Source organism: Panthera onca, chromosome A3 (assembly GCF_046562875.1).
Source record: "Panthera onca isolate mPanOnc1 chromosome A3, mPanOnc1 haplotype 2, whole genome shotgun sequence".
NCBI classification, from domain to species: Eukaryota; Metazoa; Chordata; class Mammalia; order Carnivora; family Felidae; genus Panthera; species Panthera onca.
In genome coordinates this window covers 114,961,908-114,984,017 of record NC_138341.1, presented here as the reverse complement: position 1 = coordinate 114,984,017, position 22,110 = coordinate 114,961,908, and the positions used below count along the sequence as shown (strand labels likewise).

Genomic DNA, 22,110 nt, shown 5'->3' with positions numbered 1-22,110 from the left:
AATCAGAACTGTCATGTGTAAAGGTGAGGTCTGGCTCCTCCCAGGGTCACTATCCCAATACTAGGGAGGGCAGCTCCTCTTTCAAGAAACCTCCTTGAAAACTCACGCCCACCTACTTCCAACCACGGTCTACAGTCTATCTGGTGGGACAAATACGGGTTCAGGATTCTGGCCCCCTTAGGGCCTGTCGGGCGGAGCCCATTTGTGATTGGTTACAAGCTCTCCCACTCTTCCAATCAGACGCTACTCGGGAGGAGTGCCAACATCCCGTTCTCCATGCGAGATGAGTGGGCCATTTGATTGGCTCTTCCCCTAAGAGTGACAGCAGACAGAGCCTATGGGTGCAAAGGCACGGCTGCTCCGCCCCGCGCTTCCAAGGTGCGCCGACGGACCCTTCCAGTGCTGGTCCTGCTGCTTGCCCTGTCTCGTCGTCCCTATGGCCGTCCCGCCGCAGCTACGGGCTCTGCTCCTTGCGGTCAACGCACTGTTGCGCAAGCGCCGCTACCACGCTGCGTTGGCCATGGTTAAGGGCTTCCGGAACGGGGCAGTGTGAGTGGGGCTGTCGGGCCGGGCCCGGGCTGAAGGGTGGGTCCGGCTGGGGTCGGAGGAGTGGATTCTGGGCCCACCGCAACGCCGTGTGCCCTTGAGCAGCCTCCCTAGGCCTCGGTCCACCGAGGTGTCCAGCACGGTGGGCGCTGGATTTGGGGTTCCGTGAGCCTTCTGAGCTGGGGCTCCCATTAAGCTGTTTTGGGGCTCTACATGCTTTGCAACCTGGCCCACTTGCCTTGACCACCTCCCACGCCAGCCCTTGTATCCTCTCGTTTGGCCCACCCCTCCCCACACCACCCCCCATACCCCGCTATGTGTCCTTGGGTCTGCCTGGCTTCAGCAGTCCCATCTGCACAGTGAGAAGTGGCCACTGGCCTCTAGCAGGCCAGCGGTGCCTTCTGCCTATGCTCCCACCATTAAGGAGCCCATGGGCTCATATCCCACTTCTCACTTCTTATCTGTATGACTCTAGCGCCAAGTCCCCATCCTGCCCAGGGAACTCCTAAGGCATAAGCCTGAGGAGTGAGAACAACTGTGAAAGAAGCTGCAGATATTTGCTCGACATTAAATTGATTCCACCCTGGCCATCAGATCTGCTGGAAAGGAGGTCTTGGGTTCATTTTACCTGGCTGGTAACTGGAGGGGAGCTCCCCCTCCTTTAAAACTCATGCATAACTTGTCATTTATTGAGAGTGTACTGTGCCAGAACTGGGGACACAACAGAAAAAACCAAAGATTTGTTCTCCTGGAGTTGGCATGCTAGTGGCATCATGGCATGGTGGTGAGACTGCCTTTGTTCAAATCTTGGTGCCACCGACCTGTGTGATCTGGAGCAAGTTATTTAGCCTCTCTAAGCCTCAATTTCTATAAAATGGGGACTATAATAATACTTACATCATACTGTCAGAGGATTGAATCAGTGTATGTGAAATGCTCAGCACAGTGCCTGGTATATATATCTGTTGGCTGGTGTGTGTGTGTGTGTGTGTGTGTGTGTGTGTGTGTGCGTGTGCGTGTTTGTAAACAAGGACGTCTGCCTAGATCACACTGTCACCTTTTCAGGTCTCTGCTTAAGTGTCACCTTCTCAATAAGGTCATCTCTGAACTCCTCACTTCCTCTCATACTTAAGTTTTCTCCATACTACTTGTCACCATCTGACACTAAGTTCACCTATGTATCCTGTTTTTATATTCTGTCTTTCTCACTAGAAAGTGGGCTTCATAGGGACAGAAATATTTATCTACTTTGTTCCTTGGTGTATTCCTAGTGCATGGTGCATAGGATACTCTCAAACATTTTCTGAATGCATGTACAAGTGTACAGGGTAGGAATTGCAATTGTCCCCATTTTCCAAATGAGAAGACTAGCTCAGAAAGGTAAACTCATTACTTATGGTCACATCACTTGGCCAGTGTCACAGCCAGGATTCAAACACAGAGATGCCTGATCCCAATGCCAGGCTCTTGGCTTCTCTGGAAACCCAGAGTCAGGTGGAATTGGTACCTGTTGGGCCTGAAGGTTTTATCAGCCATGCTGAGGTGTGACTAAGATGGGATAATATAAGTGGCCCTTTGCTAAGTTATTCTCAGGACAAAGCAGCAATGGGCATTGCCCAATGCTAGCTTTGTGTATATACTTTCAACCCAGTTGTTCCTGTTGTCTCAGCCTTCCCAGCCAGGGCAGGCACTTGCTAAGATCAGGCCCTTCTCAGGCCTAGTTCCTTTATTTCAAAGCTAGGTGCCTTCATCTCTTCTGGCCTCAGTTTCCTTCTCTGTAAAATGGAAACAGCCTCACTCAAACGGAGTGATCTAAGGCAGTGATCCCATTACTGTTTAGTGCTAAGGCACCATGTCCACCTGTAAGGACCAAGAGTTCAAGGTCCTAATGAGATTCATCATTAAAGTACCATGGCAGTGCCCGGAATGCTTTACAGAGGAGGTGATGGTGATATTTTGAAGGCCGAGTTAGAATTTTCCAGGAGGAGAAGGGCATCCCAACCAGAGGGAATGGTTTGAACAAAGGCCTGGAGGGGGAAAAGAATATGCGGTTTGTGCAGAGACGCTATCCATTCAGGGAGGCAATCTTGGACGACTAAGACATATAAGCTTTGTAAAATTGAACTCGCTGTGATTTCTACTCTTCAATATGTCAGTGTGCATCTCTAAAAATTAGAGCATTTTCCTATATGGCTAATTATCATGATTATACTTAATAAATTAATAATAATCTATAGTGTTGACTACTGTCCAGTTAATAGTCAAATTGTCCTGGCTGTCCCCTAAATGTCCTCCCTAAATGTTAGTTTGCTGAGACCAGGCTCTTCCTGGACATCATGTTGAACCTGTCATTATGTCCTGTAAGTCCTTTCAAACCCCAGGCACCCCCCTTTTTCAGGACATAGAGTAATCCTGTGAATGATAGTAACTGGCTCCCACCTGAGTTTGAGAGCTTTGGGAATGAGGCCTGGCAGATATACGGAGGTGGGGGCACTATTCCACTTATGTCTGGGGTATAAGCAAGGGCCCTTTTCACCCTGGTGAGCTGGAGGAGGCTGAGGGCCTCTTTGTTCAAGGGAAAGAGACATGGCTTTGGATGAGGTGTGCCAGAGAGCTTGCTGTGGCCAAAATGGGGGCCCTGCCCACTGCCAGGCAGGAGACAAGATAAGCAATTCAGCATGGCCATCGCAACAATAACACTGGCTTCAACTTGTTAACATTTACTAATTTAATTTATATATATGTATATATATTTTAATTTGTAATGTTTATTAATTTTTTGAGAGAGAGAGAGAGAGAGTGAACAGGGGAGGAGCAGAGAGATAGGGGGACAGAATCAGAAGCAGGCTTCAGGCTCTGAGCTGTCAGCACAGAGCCTGACGTGGGGCTTGAACTCACAAGCTGCAGGATCATGACCTGAGCTGAAGTCGGACGCTTAACCGACTGAGCCACCCAGGTACCCCTATATTTTAAAAATTAGGTAACGTTAGGGGTGCCTGTCTGGTTCAGTTGGTAGAGCATAAGACTCTTGATCTTGGGGTTGTAAGTTCGAGCCCCGCACTGGGTGTAGGGATCACTTAATAGTAAAATCTTTTTTAAAAATTAGGTAGCTTTCGGGGCGCCTTGGTGGCTCAGTCGGTTAAGAGTCCAACTCTTAGTTTCGGCTCAGGTCATGATCTCACGGTGTGTGAATTCGAACCCCGCATCGGGCTCCATGCTGACAGCACAGAGCCTGCTTGGGATTCTCTCTCTCTCCCTCTCTCTCTGCCCCTCCCCCACTCACTCTGTCTGTCTCTCTCTCAAAAAAACAAATAAAACTTAAAAAAAAACGTTTTTTTAATTACGTAACTTTCAGAAAAGGCATAAAAAATTCGATGCTATGCCTAGCTGGCTCAGTCAGTAGAGCATGAGACTCTTGGTCTCAGGGTTGTGAATTCAAGGCCCACATTGGGCGTGGAGCCTACTTAAAAAAAAAGGTAGATGCTATGAAGGCCTGCTCACCCCATTCTTCTATCACTCAGTCTCCTTCCCTGGAGGTGACACCTATATCCAGTCTCATGTCTCCCTCCAGAAGTATTCTCTGCATGTACAAACAAATACATATATTTCCCCCACACACATTTAAGACAAGTTTTCTTTTTTATTTTATTATTTAAAAAATATTTTTATTTATATTTGAGAGCGCAGGCAGGGGAGGGGAAGGGAGAGGGGAGCAGGAGATCTGAAGTGGAGTCTATGCTGACAGCAGCTAGCCCAGTGTGGGGCTTGAACTCAGGAATCACGAGATCGTGACCTGATCTGAAGTTAGATGCTCAACCAACTGAGCCACCCAGGTGCCCCAAGACAAGTTTTATTTTGAAATAATTTTAGATTTATGGAAGAATTACCTCGTTTGATGCAACTTTATATTTTACACATCTTGCTTTAATATATCCTGCAGTGCACATAAAGCTGCCTCCATCTTTTACATCTGTGTAGTATTCCACTCAGTGGTGGGACCATTGTTTATTTATCCAGAAGCTCCCTGTGGATGGACATGGGTTCGCTTCCAGTCTTTTGCTGTTTCTAACAAGCCTGTGGTGAACAGTCACAGATACTCATATGACAATATGTAGTCATGGTCATTGTGCCAAGGATTTTTAGACCTTGTAGCTTGGTAAGATCAGGGCCTGGCAGCTGGAGAACTTGGTGGGATAAGAGGGAGTCCAGTCAAGAACAAGAAGGAAGAGACTAGAACGTTCACATGTGCTATGTCCTTAACTGCCAGAAGCAAGTCTGAGATGGAGAATACTTTTTACTGATGGGAGAAGAGAGGCTCAGAGAGGTTAAGTAACTTATCCAAGTTCACACAGTAAAACGTGGCAGGGCTTTGGCACCAAATACTACAGTATTTCCTTTTTACTACCCACTTGAATATAGTTAAAACAGAGGGGGGACCTCGCTGGCTCAGTGAGTGGAACATGCAACTCCAATCTTGGGGTTGTGAGTTTGAGCCCCATGTTGGGTGTGATTGTTTAAAAATAAAATCTTTAAAAAATAAATGAAAAACAATGAGGATGAAAGTATTCATGTTCACACAATCCCCAGTGCTCAAATGAGGAAGTACAAGGAGGGTCAGGGGAAGAGGTTTGAGTCTTAAAAAGAGGCCTTTATGTAACTTAAGATTTATTTCGGCATGCCTGGCTGGCTCAGTACATAGCACGTGTGTCTCTTGATCTCAGGGTCATGGGCTCAAGAAGCCCCACACTGGGCATGGAGCCTACTTTAAAAAAAAATTTTATTCCAATTGCTTTAATTTTAAAAGCAATGCTTAATCATTATAGATCATTTTGGAAGTATAGAAAAGTTAAAAGATAAAAGTAAATTTGCATACTTCTCCAGCTCTGGGGACATTGCTAACATTGTGGCATATTTTTTTCCAGTGTTTTTTATTTTTTAAATCCAGTTTTACAAAGCTCAGGTCCTCCTGTCTATAATAGTTGGAAAGAGGTGTATTTTGAACGGGTAGAAGGAATTATATTACTCAGCAACTATTTTAGGGAACTTATTAACTTTAAGATAAACCAAGCTAAAGATAGAACCTTCTAGAAATTACCTTCCCTCACAGATAATTAAAGGTTGTTCCAGAATCAGTCAGCCATCATGTACTAAGCACATGCTATATGTTAAGTACCACGCAAGGTGCTGGGGACTCTGTGGAGGACAAATCACAGTCCCTCGCGAAGCCCACAGTCTAGTGGAAGAAAGAGATAATTAGAATAGAATAAGTAGTTATGTGAAATTGAATCATTAACCCAGGAGTGTAGAGTACCACAGAGAGGCTTGGGGCTCTGTGGCAATGCAAATATTACCCTAACCTAGGCTGTTGTGTAAGAAGCCTCCACAGAGGCCCCAGCTGAGACTGGAGAGCTGAGGAAGCAGTGGCTACGTGAGGAGTAAAGGACAGTCTAGGCAGAGGGAACAGCCTGCCCAGAGGCAGGGGAGAAACTGGCAGTCCAAAGACCTATAGGAAGGCCAGGGGGGGTTGGATGGAGCAGGAGAAATAGGGGGCAAGAGGTAGGAGAAGTAAGCAGGGGCCACATCTTGCATCACTTTCAAGGCTGTGGGAAGAGTCCAGATTTTATTCTGTGAGTAGGGGAAATGTATTGGCGGCTTTTAAATTGGGATGTGATATGATTTATGCTTTAAAAAAAGTGAGTCTGGCTGCAATGGTAAGTCAGTGTGGAACCGAGGGAGCAACTCCACACAGCCAGTTGGGTGAGGCTGGTGGAGGCCTTTGACACACATGGTCCCCTTTCATTGGAATTATAACCAGCCCTCTAGGCTGACATCCCCTTTTACTGTTAGGCAAACTGAGGCTCAGAGAAGTTAAATAACAAGCCCGAGGCCACACTACCAAGAAGGTGTTAGGACTGGGATTCGAACCCATATCTAACTTGAACCCAGATCTAACTTGAAAGCCAGCATTATCTCCCCTTCCAGGACGATGTTAGGATTAAGCTTGGAGAGGGGGCGAGGAGTCAGATTGCCCAGGGAGACTCTGTGAGGCAGTGACGCCATAGTAACTGTTTCCTTTCATTTCTGCAGCTACGGAGTCAAAATCCGGGCCCCTCACGCGCTGGTCATGACCTTTCTCTTCCGGAGTGGCAGGTACCCACCCCCTCCTCAAACTGGGAGAGAGTATGTTCAGCCCTCAGTACCAGGACGGTTGCACTAGCTTCCTAGCTAGGTCTAGCCTATCCCCCATCACCACCATCTCAAGTACGAGTCTGATCTATTATTGCTGCTCAAAAACTCCCCTGGCTCCCACGATCCTCCAGAGAAGCCCAACTTCCTTCCTTAAAAGCCCCTCTGCAACTAACCACGAGGAGCACTGGGTGATATATGGGATTGTTGAATCACTACATTGTACACCTGAAATGAAGATAACAGTGTATATTAAGTATACTGATAACTTAAAAAAACTTTAAGATAACTTTAAAAAAAAGGCCCCCTGCTGCCTGGTCTCAGCTGCATCCCCACACTGTTCTCCTACATCCAGCCTGCAGTGCCCTTGGCACATAGGACTCGCTGCCATGCCACATGTGGTCCCACCTCCACTCGTTTACTTATACAACACCCCCTGCCGGGCATGCTCTTTCCTCTTCTGCCCTACTTTTATTTCCTTCCTGGCAACCAATACCAATTTTATGAGGGTTACTTCCTTGGGAAAACTGTCCATGACCTCTCTTACTCAAACTTCTTGGTCTTCCTCCAACCCCCGTGACTTTCCCCTCATTGCACTTCTCAGAAACTACTCTGTGGCCTCGTTTTTAATGCTGAGATTTATTTGGCCATGGGTCCTCCTTGGGTGAACCATTGCTTTTTTCTTTTTAAAGTTTATTTATTTATTTATTTATTTATTTAATTTTTTTTTTTAACGTTTATTTATTTTTGAGACAGAGAGAGACAGAGCATGAATGGGGGAGGGTCAGAGAGAGAGGGAGACACAGAATCTGAAGCAGGCTCCAGGCTCTGAGCTGTCAGCACAGAGCCCGATGCGGGGCTCAAACTCACGGACCGCGAGATCGTGACCTGAGCCGAAGTCGGACGCCTAACCGACTGAGCCACCCAGGCGCCCCTTTATTTATTTATTTTGAGAGAGAGAGAGGGAGCGCGCATGAGCGGGGGAGAGGCAGAGAGAGAGGGAGGGAGAGAGAGAATCCTAAGCAGGCTCCATGCTCTCAGCGCAGAGCCCAATGTGGGGCTCAAACTCATAAACCGTGATATCTTGACCTGAGCCGAAACTAGGAGTCAGACACTTAGCTAACTAAGCGTCTGTGGCCTGGTTTGTTTTTTTTAACTTTTTTTTTTTTAACATTTATTTTTTGAGACAGAGAGAGACAGAGCATGAACAGGGGAGGGTCAGAGAGAGGGAGACACAGAATCTGAAACAGGCTCCAGGCTCTGAGCTGTCAGCACAGAGCCCGACTCGGGGGTTGAACTCACTGACCGTGAGATCATGACCTGAGCTGAAGTCGGCCACTTAACTGACTGAGCCACCCAGGCGCCCCTGTGGCCTGGTTTTTAATGTATGTAGCTTCACCTAGAGCTTATAAGAAGTACACATGGACAGCCTATTGGCCAAATCCAGCTCACAAGATTTTCCCTTTTTGTATTTTTTTAGGGTTGCTCTTTTCTTTCTTTTTTTAAGTAAGCTCTATACCCATCATGGGGCTCGAATTCACACCTCTTGTATTTTTGCTTTATTTATTGATTCGCTGATTTTAGTTTTGGTTTTTGCCCTCCGTTTTCTTAAAATTTAACTCATTCTTTCAAACAGTAAATATTTATTGAACATCTACTATGTGCCAGACACCATTTTAGGTGCTAGGGATAGAGGAGCGAACAAAGCAGTCAGTGATCAAGAGGAACAATGCTGGTGGCCCAGACATTGGTGGTGGCAGTGTAGGTGAGAGGTAAGTGGTCAGACTCTCGAAACATTTTGAAGGCAAGATTAGCACCAACACTTGATAACTGGGAAATCCAGCTTTCTTGCATTAATGCCTGGCTGGCACAGTCACTATAGCATGTGACTCTTGATCTCGAGGTCATGAGTTTCAGCCCCATGTTGGGCATAGAGTTTACTCAAAAAAAAAAAAAAAAAAAGATTAAGAACTGGCAACACGGGGCTTGTGTTCCTGTGAGGCGAGAGCCAGCTGACTCCTGGCTGTCCCCACTCACCTGGCCGATTTCCACAGGTTCCAGTTGACCCACTTCAAGGTCCTCATCTAGCCTCGAGAGAACTTGGTTGGTTGTGTCATCCTTGAATTGACTCCCAGAGTACACTCTGCCCTTGTCCTTGTGTTCTCCTCACTGCCCCCTAGTGACTTAATTTTAAAAGATAAATAGAATCCTTTCCCTACTTAAATGTGTACTTTTCTCAGGATAAAGACAGAAGAGCATGGCCCTTCCTCTCCCCACATCATTTCCCCCCGTATTCTTTGCTCAGGCCTTGATGGCTTCTCTCTGTCCCTTTACTCCTTACTCTCTGTCCCTCCTCCAAACCTTTGCATGTGCTGATCCCTCTGCCTGGATGCAAGTCCTCTCCCCTCTCGACTTCATTGACACCTCATCAGTCCTTCAGATCCCAGGATCATCTCTGGTCAAGGTCGAAATTTGACCCTTGCTTCGTGATTATTTATGTTCTCCCTTTAGATCATATATCTTATGAAGGCAGCAAGCACTTTCCCTCAGAATCGTTTCCCCAGCTCCAGTACATAGTAGGCTCTCCCTTACTCTCTCATTCATGTCTTCACAGCTCACTCCAAAAAAACACGTATTGAGTACCTACTATGTGCCAGGCTCTATTCAGATGTAGACACCACTCTTCAGTAGCTTGCACTGGAGTGGGGTGGGAGTAGGGAGAAATAATAAACAAGCATATAAGTGTCAGCTGGTGTAAGAGTTGTGAAGGAAAAGAGGACAGGATATGATGGGCATTCTTTTGAGTTGGGTGGTCAGGCAAGGGCCCTCTGAGGAAGTGGCATGGAGTCAAGGCCTGAATCCAATGGGACAGCAGCCCCCAGGACATGGAAGCTAGAGGCCTGGGGCTGAAAGAGCAGTGGCCGTGAGCTCCTCGCCTGGTTCACATTTGCACGCCCAGTGAGTGAACGTGGAACAGTGGGCCTGTGCTCATGGGGGCTCCCTGTGTTTGTGCAGCCTCCAGGAGAAGCTGCGGGCCATCCTGCAGGCCACGTACACCCACTCCCGGAACCTGGCCTGCTTTGTGTTCGCCTATAAGGGGCTCTGTGCCCTGCAGTCCCACGTGCAGGGCGAGACCTACCAGGTGCACTCGTTCCTGGCTGCCTTCATCGGGGCCTTGCTGGTGTTTAGAGATAACAGTAACATCAACAGTCAGGTAAAGACCCTGCCCCAGGATAGGGGTTGGGCTGCGGGTGGGGTGGGGGGTGGGAGGGATGTGGTCCAGGTAGAGGTCAAAGAGGTAGAGGTCCAAGGGTCTGTAATTCACCAGTCCCTGTGTGACCTTGGGAAGGTCACTTTCTCCTCAGTTTCCTTATCTGTAAACCAAGCAAGCGGCTTGCTGAAATTCCATCGTTCCCAAAACTCAGTGTGTGTGCTGTTTTCTGGAACAAAGATCTTTTTTTTTTTTTTAATCTGGAACGCTTCACAAATTTGTGTGTCATCCTTGCACAGGGGTCATGCTAATCTCTATATTGTTCAATTTTAGTAGATGTGCTGCCGAAGCGAGCACTGGAGCAAAGATTTAAAAACAAAAAACCAAAAAACACTGTGCAGTGAAATGAGGAAAAAAAAACAAAACACACCACCACTCTGGGGGCACCTGGCTGGCTCAGTCAGTAGAGCATATGACTCTTGATCATGGGTCATGAGTTCAAGCCCCACATTGGGTGTAGAGCTTACTTAAAAAAAAAAAAAAAATGGCTACCAGACACCTGGGGGGCTCAGTTGGTTAGGCATCTGACTTCAGCTCAGGTCATGATCTCACCATTTGTGAGTTGGAGCCCCGTGTCGGGCTCTGTGCTGACAGCGTAGAGCCTGGAGCCTGCTTCAGATTCTGTGTCTCCCTCTCTCTCTGTCCCTCCCCTGCTTGTACACTGTCTCTGTTTCTCTCAAAAATAAACATTAAAAGAAAAAATTTTAAATTGGCCTGGAGTAAGATATTCATAAAACATAACTTTTTTTTTTTTTTACATTTTACTTATTTTTGAGAGAGACAGAGAGACAGAGCATAAGCGGGAGAGAGGCAGAAGAGAGGGAGACACAGAATCTGAAGCTGGCTCCAGGCTCTGAGCTGTCAGCACAGAGCCCGCCACGGGGCTCAAACTCACAAACCGTGAGATCATGTCCTGAGCTGAAGTCGGACACTTAACCGACTGATCCACCCAGGCGCCCCATAAAACATAACTTATTACGCTCGAAGAATGATCTATTCTTTAACTTGTCCTTTTTCTAGGTTAAAATCCTTTTTTTTTTTCTTCTTTTTTTTGTGAAATGAAATGCTAGTTATTGTTTTAAGTCCTTTTTGGTCATTGTGAAAAGTTGGCAGCCCCTCTTTTTGCCTCCCTCAAATTTATTAAATACTTTCAAATTATAAAATGTTTTATTTTCACATTTTAAAAAATGCAGACTAAACACCCCTGTGCGCCTGGCATACTCCTAGGTGCTTGGGGTATGGTCACAATAAAACTAGAAAATAAATTGAAAAGGGGCACCTGGGTGGCTCAGTCAGTTAAGCGTCTGACGCTTGATTTCGTTTCAGGTCATAATCTCACTGTTGGTGAGACATGAGATCGAGCCCACATCTGACAGGGCAGAGCCTGCTTGGGATTCTGTCTCCCTCCCTCTTTTCTTCCCCTCCCCCATTTGTGCATGTGCATATGCTCTCTCTCTTTCAAAATAAATAAACTTAAAAAAAAAAAGAATTTAAAAGAAAGTTCCCACCCCCCGCTAATTGTCCAGCCACTGTCCATGAACACTTCCAACTGTGTCTTGTGTGCTCTTCAGAAATTGTCTGTGCTTGTGTCTGAACATATCAGGAGTTTTCCTCCAATGAGATCACACCACACTTTTTCTTCACAGAATGATGTATTTTGGAAACCTTTCTTGTCAATCCCTCATTCTTTTTAACATCAGCAAAGTTCTCCATTGGGTGGATAGACCAGGCTTGATTTTCCCAGTCTCCTCTGGATGGACAAGGGGGTCTCTAGCCTTTTGCCAGTACACACACATTGCAGTCTGCATCTTTGGGCGTTTGTCAATCCATCTGAAATTTCCTCAACATGGGATTGTGGAATCTGTGGATATGAGCATTTTGTATTTTGAGAAAATTTCCCCAGTTTTTGTTGTTGATGTTAGAAATGTCACTGGTCTGGGATGCCTGGGTGGCTCAGTCGGTTAAGTGTCCAGCTCTTGATTTTAGCTCAGGTCATGATCTCAGGTTTTGTGAGGTTGAGCCCTGCATAGGTCTCTGTACTGACAACATGGAGCCTGCTTGGGATTCTCTCTCTCCCTCTGTCTCTTTTTCTCGCCTGCTGTGTGGGTGCATACTCTCTCTCAAAAGAAATAAACTTAAAAAAAATAAATAAAAGAAATGGCACTGGTTTATAAACTTCTAAGGCCTAGGAATCCTGGTCACACCATCTTCTTACCCCTCCTTTTCCCTGACCCCTCTGACCTCCATTTCTGAAATTTTGTCATTTCAAAAATGTTCTAAAAGTAGAGTCATTGCTGTATGTAACCTTTGAGGATTGACTTTTTTTTTTAAGTTTATTTACTTTTTTGAGAGAGCTCATGCACATGCAGACATGCGATTAGGGGAGGGCAGAGAGGGAGGGAGAATCCTAAGCAGGCTCTTGTGCTGATGGCGGGGCTCAAACCCATGAACTGAGACCATGACCTGAGCCAAAATCAAGAGTTGGTCGCGTAACCGACTGAGACATCCAGGTGCCCCTGCATGTTTAATTTTTTAGGAAATTGCCAAACTATTTTCTAGAGGACCGTACTATTTTACATTCCCATCAGGAATATACAAATGATCCATTTTCTCCACATCTGAGCCAGCATTGGTTGATCACATTTTTAATTTTAGCCATTCTGATAGGTGTGCAGTGCTTCTTATTGTGGTTTTAATTTGCATTTTCCTAATGGCTAATGACGTTGAACATCTTTCCATGTCCTTATTTTCCATCTGTATAACCAGTTCAGTGAAGCATCTGTTCGCATCTTTTGCTTGTTTTCTAATTGGATTGTTTCTTTTCTTTACCGTTGAGTTTTAAGAGTTTTTTTTTAAAAATATATTCCAGATACCAGTTTGTCAGATATGTGTTTGTGAATATTTTCTCTCACCTGTGGCTTTTCTTTTCAGGCTCTTCATAGGGGCTTTCACAATCAATTTTAAATTTCGATAAGATCCAACCTATTGTGTGTGTGTGTGTGTGTGTGTGTGTGTGTGTGCGCATTGTATTTTTTGGTGTCAAGTTACCTTTTAGTTTTGAAACATGTAAATGTATTCATTTTCTAAATTTTTTAAAATGATTTTTTATTTTTGAGAGAGAGAGAGCACGAGCAGGGGAGGGGCAGAGAGAGAGGGAGACACAGAATCTGAAGCAGGCTCCAGGCTCTGAGCGGTCAGCACAGAGCCTGACATGGGACTCGAACTCAGACCGCAAGATCATGACCTGAGCCAAGGTCGGGCGCTCAACCAACTGAGCCACCCAGGTGCCCCTATTTTCTAAAATTTTTAATTAACAAGAATGATAAATTAAGAAATGAATAGCAATGTTAAAATACCTGCTACATACTATTTCAAATCACCTTGCATACCAGCACACTGTTCCAGGGGCTCCTGGATGGCTTAGTCAGAAGAGCATGAGACTCTTGAACTCGGTCGGGGTCATAGGTTCAAGCCCCACATTGGGTGTAAAGATTACTAAAATAAATTTTAAAACTTTATTCTTTATTTATTTACTTTTCTAAATGTTTATTTATTTTGAGAGAAAGAGAGCATAAGCACAAGTGGGGGAGAGACAGTAAGAGAGAGGGAGAGAGAGAGAGAATCCCGAGGAGGCTCAGTGTTGTCAGCACAGAGCCTGACATGGGGCTCAATCCCATGAACCCGTGAGATCATGACCTAAGCCGAAACCAAGAGTCAGATGCCCAACAGACTGAACCACCCAGGCACCTCTAAATAAAGAAACTTAAAGAAAAGAGAAAAACACTAGTCCACTGCACAGTAGGTGCCCCAGTGCATGGGTCAGGGGGAGAAGGTTCCCGGTGGCTGGGCCCTCCTGTAATCCCCTGTCATTCCCTTCCTGCAGATCAACATGTACCTGCTGTCACGACTCCTGTTTGCCCTGTGCCGCCTGGGCGTGGAGAAGGGCTACATTCCCGAACCCAGGTGGGACCCTTTCCCTTTGCTCACTGGGATAGTGTGGGGGCTGGTGCTGTGGCTCTTTGAGTACCACCAGCGCACTCTACAACCCTCACTGCAGTCCTCCATGACCTACCTGTATCAGGACAGCGATGTATGGCACGATATCTCAGACTTCCTCCTCTACAACAAAAGCCTTCCCTCAAAGTAACGTGCTCCCAAGGTGCTTATGGGGGCATCTACACCCGAGATTGGCTCCATCGGTGAATCCTCCCAGTGGATCCTTCTTCTCAAGATCATGGTTCTCAGACTCCAGATTCTATTGTCCCAGGGTTCCATTTGCTGAAGCAAAAGCACTGATTTCCAAGTCCCGTTAGGTACTCCCAAATGGTGGACCAAGTGGCGATTCGGGCTGTGGAGCCTTGGACATGATTCCAGCTCTGCTGCTGACTTCTGTGAGACCAGGGAAAGACATCCCCTCTGGGCATCAGAGGAGGGCCCTGAAGTCTCTTACTGGTGTGTACGGTCTTCAATCATTCTTAAGTAACAGAGTGCTCCTTGCTGGTGGGCAGTGGGTTGCAAATACGTTTTTAGAAAATATTATATTCCTTGCTCAGGTGTTCTATTGGAGAAGCTCTAGAATTCCACTGTCCAGTGGAAGCACAATGGGATCCATATATGTAATTAAAGCTTTTCTTAGTAGCCACATTAAAAAAAGTAGAAAGAAACAGGTGAGATTAATCTTAATTATATATTTAACCCAATATTTCTAAAATTTTATCATTTTAACATGTAATTAATATAAAAAGTAACAAGCTATTTTACATTCTTTTTTCTTGTACTAAGTCATCAGAGTCACATTTGTGTTGTATGCTTATAGCATGTCTCAATTTGGGCCAGTCATTTTTCAAGTGCTCAGTCAGCCACATGTGGCTAGTGGCTACACAGATATAGAACACTGCTGTCCTTACAGAAAATTCTAGTGGACAGTGCAGATACAGAGCTGGGGATATGGGTTTGAGTCCCCACTCCACCACTATGTAACCTTGGGGAAGGTACTTAACCTCTCTGAGCCTCAGTTTCCTGTAAAATGAGGATAATCATAAAACACAGCGGGTGTCCTCATTGGACTTGTATAACTACAACAGCTGCTATTATTACTAATTACTTCCATTTAGTGAGCTCCTACTTCCTCCCGGTGCTTTGCACATATTATTTTTAATCCATGCAGTGACCTTGCAAGTATGTATTCTGATCCTCATTTCACAGATGTAGACACAGGATCAGAAAGGGGAAGTAACTTGCTGAAGGTAATACAACTAGTATGATGGCCAAATCAGGGTTTGAACCCAGAGCTGTCTGAGTTCAAAGCCCATGGGTTTTTTTCAGTGCCTTATGTTAAATTTAGAAACCTAAGCTATGCAAACGTTAGCTGGTTATAGGATCGGTTCCAGGCCGGGGGTGCAAACTCAGGTGCCCACAGGGACCTGGCAAGGGGCATAAATGAAAATGTGCACTAGGGAGTGGTGGGGACACGGTCAACTGGAGACTCACGGGCCAGTCTGATTTTAAAAATCAGTGTGCTGGATAAATCAAACAGGTCTCCAGGAAGATTTGGTCCATGGCCCACCAATTTGAGACCCTTGGTCTAGTAAGAATACTTCAGTCTCTTTTTATATTTTAGAAATTACTAGTAGAAATGTGCACATGAGTCACTGGTGATCTTATTAAAATGTAGATTCTGACTCAGTGAGTTTGCGGTAGGGCCAGACATTCTGCACTTCTCACAGGCTTCCAGGTGCCGCTGGTGGTGCTGCTGGTCTAAGCCATACCTTGAGTAATGAGGCAGTAGGGAATGATATGCAACCAGCCATTATCCCTTGTTACAAGTGAGGAAACTGAGTCACAGAGCTGTTAGGTAATCATGGTGGCATCACATCTGATGCCAATAGCAGTGTTCTCAGCCATGGTGTTGTACTACACGTTTGGAGAAGGTGATCTGGAAGGTCTCTGAATTCACTCTGTGGAGGCTGAATGAGATCCCAAGGTTACGTGGGGGAAGGGGGTGGTCATCAGCAAGCAGATGCTGGGGGTGCTGCACCCATATCTCCTCCAATTTACCACTTCACCGCACACCAGCCAACTTTTCCACCTGCCACCCCTGTGTCTCTGCCTGAAGGCCCTCTCTTGCTACTGGCGTCTGCTCCGTCGCCCCACAGCAGGTCTGGAGGATTACCACATCCCAGGAGCAGCTCTCAACCAATGACTGATGAATGCCCCCCCCCCCCCATTATCACCGGGTGGGGTAACTCCGAGGCACATGCTCCACACTGGCTCCCAGAGTTCCCCAGCGGGACTGAACTCGGGCTGCCCACAGTGGTCACTTGCTTGATAACACTTCCTTCTCTGTCTCCCTTCCTCATGCCCCTATGAGTACTTCCTGGGACCATTTCCCAAATAAACCACTTGCACTGAAATCCTTGTCTTGGGGTCTGCTATTGAGGAAACCCAAACTAAAATTGGCCTCCAGTGCAGCAGGTTGAGAGTCCGTATAACATGCTGATTGGGGACAGCAAGAGCGCCTGGGCTCAGCCCTGTTTCCTTAGGCAAATGGCTTAACCATTCGGTACCTCTGTTTCTTCATCTGTAAAATATGCAGTCTGATAGCACTCACCTCACAGGATGGCCTGGGGGATTAAACAACATGACGAATATAAAGTAAGCACTCAATAAATGTTTGCTGTTATTTCTAATATAGCATCCCAACGTAGGAGGAAGTGTGGTCCTAAGAACTGAGTACCCCCGCTTTTAGCCTGTCCTACCCACCCCCCCACCCCCCCCCCAGTTAAAGGTAGAGCCTTGGCTGTGTGCCTGCCTAGCATCCCCCCACTGCTGTGGGGGCCTGGCCAGCTACACCAGCGACTGTCTCTGCTCTCTAAGAATAGGTTTCCCTCACAGATGGCATCTCTCTGGATCCTGCCAGAGCATCTGGTGCCTCCAACTGCTCACTCCAGGGAGGAAGGCTGTGTGGTCCTTGCTGAGGAGCAGAGCTCTGGCTTCCAGCAGACCTGGGAGGAGTCCCCACTTGGCTCCCTCCTAGCTGAGCTTCCATTTCCTAAGATCCGTAAAACGAGCATTGCCAAAGGGCCCTTGGCACACAGTAGGCACTCTATAAATGCTACTTCCTGAAATAGTACAATGGTTTAATGTGTTTATTAAGGACCTGCCACATTCCTATGAAGTCTTCTGACACGTAAGACTATACAAAATAATTTTTCAGCAAAACTCACAGTACAAAAGGTAGATCACAAGGAAAAGTCAAGTTCCTTCGTACCCCCAAGCTCCACCCTCAAACCCCTTCTCTTTCCAGGAGCATTCACTGTTAGCACTTACTAGTACAGCCTTTCTGAGATATTCTGTACACAGCCACCTATCTTTGTCTTATGAGAAACGTTTAAAAAAGATTTTATTTTTAAGTAATCTCCACACCCAACATGGGGCTCGAACTCACAACCCGAAGATCGAGAGTCACATGCTCCGTCGACTGAGCCATCCGGGCACTCCTGTCTTATGAGAAACTTTTATATCACACTGTCATCTCAACAAGTCTTTGGCATTTCTTCCTTGTCCTCTGCGTGTTCTATTTCCCTTTAATCAATAATCTAATATGAAAGTGAGCCCTTTCTCTGAGCTGCTTCCCACCCCAACTCTACCCCATCACCCCCTCAGGCACGCTGTTACTGTGATCAGTGTAAAGGTGAACCTCCCTAGATATCCAGATATTACCATCGGTGACACCCCACGTTCAGGCCGATGGAGCTCCCAGTGAAAGGGAAAGGACAAAACTGAGGTTAATTTGGGGCCTTCTGCTGCTCCACTTTCAAATTAGAGACGGGTCCGTGAGGCCCATGTGAGAGCAATGATTCATAGGCCAAGATGCCAAGAAACTGCCTCTTGTGACGCTCCCTGCTCCCTGCTCCCTTCTACGTCGCAGGCCCCAGAAAGAATTCTAGAGATGGTGTTTCTTTCTCCATCGTTTGCTCGGGTTTACAAGAATCAAGCTTCGAACCTGACGCTCTCCTAAACCAGAACATCGTGCTGCACGCATTCCACCCCCCAGAGCGAACCCCATGTCGCCACAATCTGTGACTTCAGCTGGGCTGCTTTCTTTAACGAATTAGAGGGTATTTATAAAAAGAAACGTTATTTCTTTTCCCCTCCCCTTGTCATGTTCCAGATGGATAGGGAAAGAGTGTGTCTTCCTTCAGCCCTGAAGAGCATTTGGGTAAGAGGGGTTTCGTTTTAACCAGAGAGTCTCCTACAGGACTCGCTCATGAACTACAGGCTGCAGGGGCCCAGGTGGACGACAGAGGGAAAGCTGGGCTCCCTTCTGGCATTGTTTTTAGAGACGCTTCCTCACGGAGGGTTCCCTGCTTTCTGCACCAGGTCTCCGTGCCCAGAGCTTTGCAGGTGTCACGATTTCACAAACAAGACGGGAAAACAGGCAAAATGGAAATGTAGGTCATAGGGTCTCCATCCAAAACCTTGTTCCCATTGCTTTTCCAGGCTTCCTCCGTCAGACTGTCCTCATGGGCTGGATGTCAGCTGAGGGAAGGATCAGGGCCAGGCCACATCGGCTCTTATTACTTTCCTTTTTAGGGGGTCTTTTTAGTGTGTGTCATGAACCCCTTTGGCATCTGGTGAAGCCAATGGACTCTTCTCAGAATGCTGTATTTAAACCCATTAAATAAAATACATAGGAGGGACGCCTGGGTGGCTCAATCATTTGAGTGTGTGACTTCGGCTCGGGTCATCATCTCATGGTTCCTGGGTTTGAGCCCCGTGTCGGGCTCGGCACTGGCAGCACAGAGCCTGCTTGGGATTCTTGCTCTCTCCTCTCTCTCTGCCCCTCCCCTGCTCACGCTTTCTGTCTATAAATAAATAAATAAATAAATAAATAAATAAATAAAACTTTAAAAATAAATAAAATAAAATACATAGGATTATTGGGGTGCCTTGCTTGCTTAGTCAATGAAACATGTGACTTTTGATCTTGGGGTTGTGAGTTTGAACCCCACATTGGGTGTGCAGATTACTTAAAAATAAAATCTTGGGGCACCTGGGTGGCTCAGTCGGTTGAGTGTCCGACTTTGGCTCAGGTCATGATCTCACAGTTTGTGAGTTCGAGCCCCGCATCCGACTCACTGCTGTCAGCATGGAACCTGCCTCAGATCCTCTCTTCCCCTCTCTCTCTGCCCCTGCCCTGCTTGCTCTCTCTCTCTCTCAAAACTAAACATTAAAAAAATTATTTTTAGGGGCACCTGGGTGGCTCAGTCGGTTAAACGTCTGACTTCAGCTCAGGTCATGATCTCGCAGTTCGTGGGTTTGAGCCCCACATCGGGCTCTGTGCTGACAGTTCAGAGCCTGGAGCCTGCTTCAGATTTTGTGTCTTCCTCTCTCTCTACCCCTCTACTACTCATTCTCTCTCTCTCTCTCTCTCTCTCTCTCTCTCTCTCTCTCAAAAATAAACATTAAACTTTTTTAAATCTTTTTAAATAAAATCTTAAAAAATAATACAAATAAAATGCATAGGATTACAAAAGACAAGAATTATATTGACTATAGAGTTAATTATCAAAATATTTTTTAAATTTGTGATTTAGTATTATATGTTCTTTTTTTAGCACACTAAATAAATAGTAGCAGATCTAAAAGTGTCATGATTTCACAGGTGCATTAGGCATAAACAGTACCTCCAGATCCGGCAGCAGCTGTGACAGGGCACTGATGTAGTTGTGGTTTCTGTTGCTGATAAAGTTCTGGTGCTGCTAATTTGCCTCTGGTCTGTTGCCTGCATGGAGTTGAAGGAGATGTTACATTGCAGTCAGAGGCTGGTGAATTAATAGATGTAGTATTTTTTTCCTGTCCAAGTTCCTGGAACTTGGGTTCATGGGTCACAGATTCAGAACTTATGTTTGAGAGTGACCTCAGCCTGACCACATGGCAGCTGTCCTTAACCTAGCCCTGAACATGGGAATAATAAAAATACTGGCTGATGTTGTCTGAGTCTCTGCCAGTACCAAGTACCTGGTGACATTGGACGCTAGGACTCGGCAATGGAAGAAGCCAGCTCCTGCTCACCGGGGGCTTAGAGTCAAGGGAGGGAAGGCTGCCACATGAATACACAAATAAGATAATTTTGGAGAGCAGTGGGTGCTCTGAAGTCAATAGCACAGGGCAGTGTAATAGAATGACGTGGAAAGGGAGAACAAGAGGGTCTGTTTTCCAGGGAAGGTCTCTCCGAGATCCACGGTGAGGAGAGAGCAGAGATACAGAGGAAGGGTGTTCCCAGCACAGGATCTGCAAAGTGTGCAGAGGAGGGAACCAGCTGAAAGCATTCCAGGGCCTGGCAGGAGGCCCGTGTGGCTGGGACAGAGTGCAGGGTGGGGGTGCGCTGGAGTGCTGGAGTGAGTGTTGGAGATGGAGGCTGAGAAGCTGGCTGGGCCCATCAGGCAGGCTTTGTGGGCAGAATAAGTGGTTTGGGTTTTCTTCTAAGTGTTACGGGCAGCCTCTGGCAAATTTAAGCAAGGGAGTGATATGATGCGATTTACATTTTGGAAAGATTCTTCTAGCTACAAGTGGAGAAGAGTGTAGGGGGCCAGGTTGGCAGTAAGGATCCGTAAGGAAGTTACGTCATGGTCTGGGTGAGAGACCATGGCAGCCTGGACCAGGGTGGGGCTATGAGGTGGAGAGGAGTGGACAGATGTGGGATATAATTTGGAGAGAGACTTTGTGGCTCAGGGCTGGGGGCGGGGGGAGCAAGAGGGGTATAGTGAATGACCCCCATGTTCCTCCTCCTTAGGCCTTGCCCCCCCACCTGAGAAAGGAAAGCCCTGACCTTGCCCCCCCACCCTTGCCTCCTCAGCCCCCTACAGCCCTGGGGCCCCTGGCATGCGGGCTTCCCAGCTGGCCCCAATTGTTGTTACTCCCCAGGGAGTCATGGGAACACACTCCCCCTGCCCCTTTCAGCCCCCTCTTCCCAGACAGGGCCAGGCCCTAACAATGCCCCCTCAGCCAGCCAGTGGCCTGGACACAATGCCCCTGATTCGGTTCATTGCCAGCTCTAGGAGGCCTGCTGGGTTTCCTGGCCTGTTTGGCATATATATAACTCTGGCTTCCAGCAGGGATTTTTTTTTTTTTTTTTTTTTTTTAACAACAACAACAACAAAAATCCCTGGCTCCTCCTTTCTGAATATCTTAATATATTAGAAAAAGCTTTTCTCTTCCTATCCTGAGCCCTCCATACTCCCCTCCCTAACCGCACTTGCCATGTGCCTGTCAACCCCCCCCTCCCCCGACCAAATGCAGGTCAGCAGGTGTCAGCAAGAAAACGAGAGAAAGAAAGAAAAGCCGCTTGCTCCACCATGGCCAACCTCGAATGTGCTGGTGATGCTGAAGATCATGAGAATAATCTGAGGGCTTGTGACATGGCAGGCACGGTGCCCAGCGCGTTTTGTACACTATATCTCACTACTTCTAGGACACCATCAAAGATGAGCTACAACATTATTTTGAGCCCCTGAGAAAGAAAGGAGCTACCAATGAAAAATTTAGGATAGGCCATTGATTGTATGATGCACCTCAGTTTCAGAGGTATTAAAATATGGGGGGGGGGGGAGAAGTCTTAGAATCCATGGAATTATGAGATCGCCTCATCTACACACCTCATTGCCCTCTGAACATATTTTTCTCCTTGTCTTTGTGCCTATCTGTGCCAACCAGAGTTTGGGGGGCAGTGCAGGGATGATGAAAACTAGCCTGATGAAAACTCTCCTAGTCTGCAGCCTCCCTTTAGATCTGCAGATCTAAAATCTAAAATCATTTTAGATTTTCCTTGCCTCCTTGAGAGGAGATGTAGGCAAGCTGCCTCGGTGATTCATCTTTCATTCCTAATAACAGCTGACATTTACTGGGCCCTCTCTCTGTGCCAGGTACTGTCCTAAGCACTTTAATGCCCCAACAGCCCTATCAGGTAAACACTATTTTTGTCCTCCTCATTTTACACATGAAAAAAACAGAGCCCCTCCCCTCTAAGGGTCCCTTACTGACACTGCAGCTCTGGTCCGGGCAAGCACAGCTACTGTGTCTGGTTTCCCCCCTCTCCTTGGAAA

At 46.6% G+C, this 22,110-nt stretch overlaps 1 protein-coding gene and 1 non-coding gene across 7 annotated transcripts; one reads left to right on the top strand and one right to left on the bottom strand.

Annotated features, from left to right (window-relative positions):
• The first annotated feature begins 258 nt into the window (after window positions 1-258).
• Window positions 259-21,784, top strand: PXMP4 (peroxisomal membrane protein 4). 6 transcript variants are annotated; one of them, XM_060615903.3, is made up of 5 exons: window positions 354-549; window positions 6,634-6,696; window positions 9,748-9,946; window positions 13,887-13,966; window positions 21,308-21,496. In XM_060615903.3, exons 1-5 carry the CDS (start codon window positions 437-439, stop codon window positions 21,387-21,389), a joined length of 537 nt encoding a protein of 178 aa, XP_060471886.1. In that variant the 5' UTR covers window positions 354-436; the 3' UTR covers window positions 21,390-21,496. The 6 variants fall into 6 exon arrangements, with proteins under 6 accessions (XP_060471908.2, XP_060471918.2, XP_060471897.3 ...); XM_060615925.3 differs by lacking the exon at window positions 9,748-9,946 and having other exon boundaries at window positions 259-549; window positions 21,308-21,784; XM_060615935.3 differs by lacking the exons at window positions 9,748-9,946; window positions 21,308-21,496 and adding an exon at window positions 18,506-21,147 and having other exon boundaries at window positions 261-549.
• On the bottom strand, window positions 10,198-10,300 carry LOC132672573 (U6 spliceosomal RNA). The gene has a single exon (XR_009607580.2). It is a non-coding gene; the product is annotated as a U6 spliceosomal RNA (small nuclear RNA).
• Window positions 21,785-22,110: the final 326 nt, after the last annotated feature.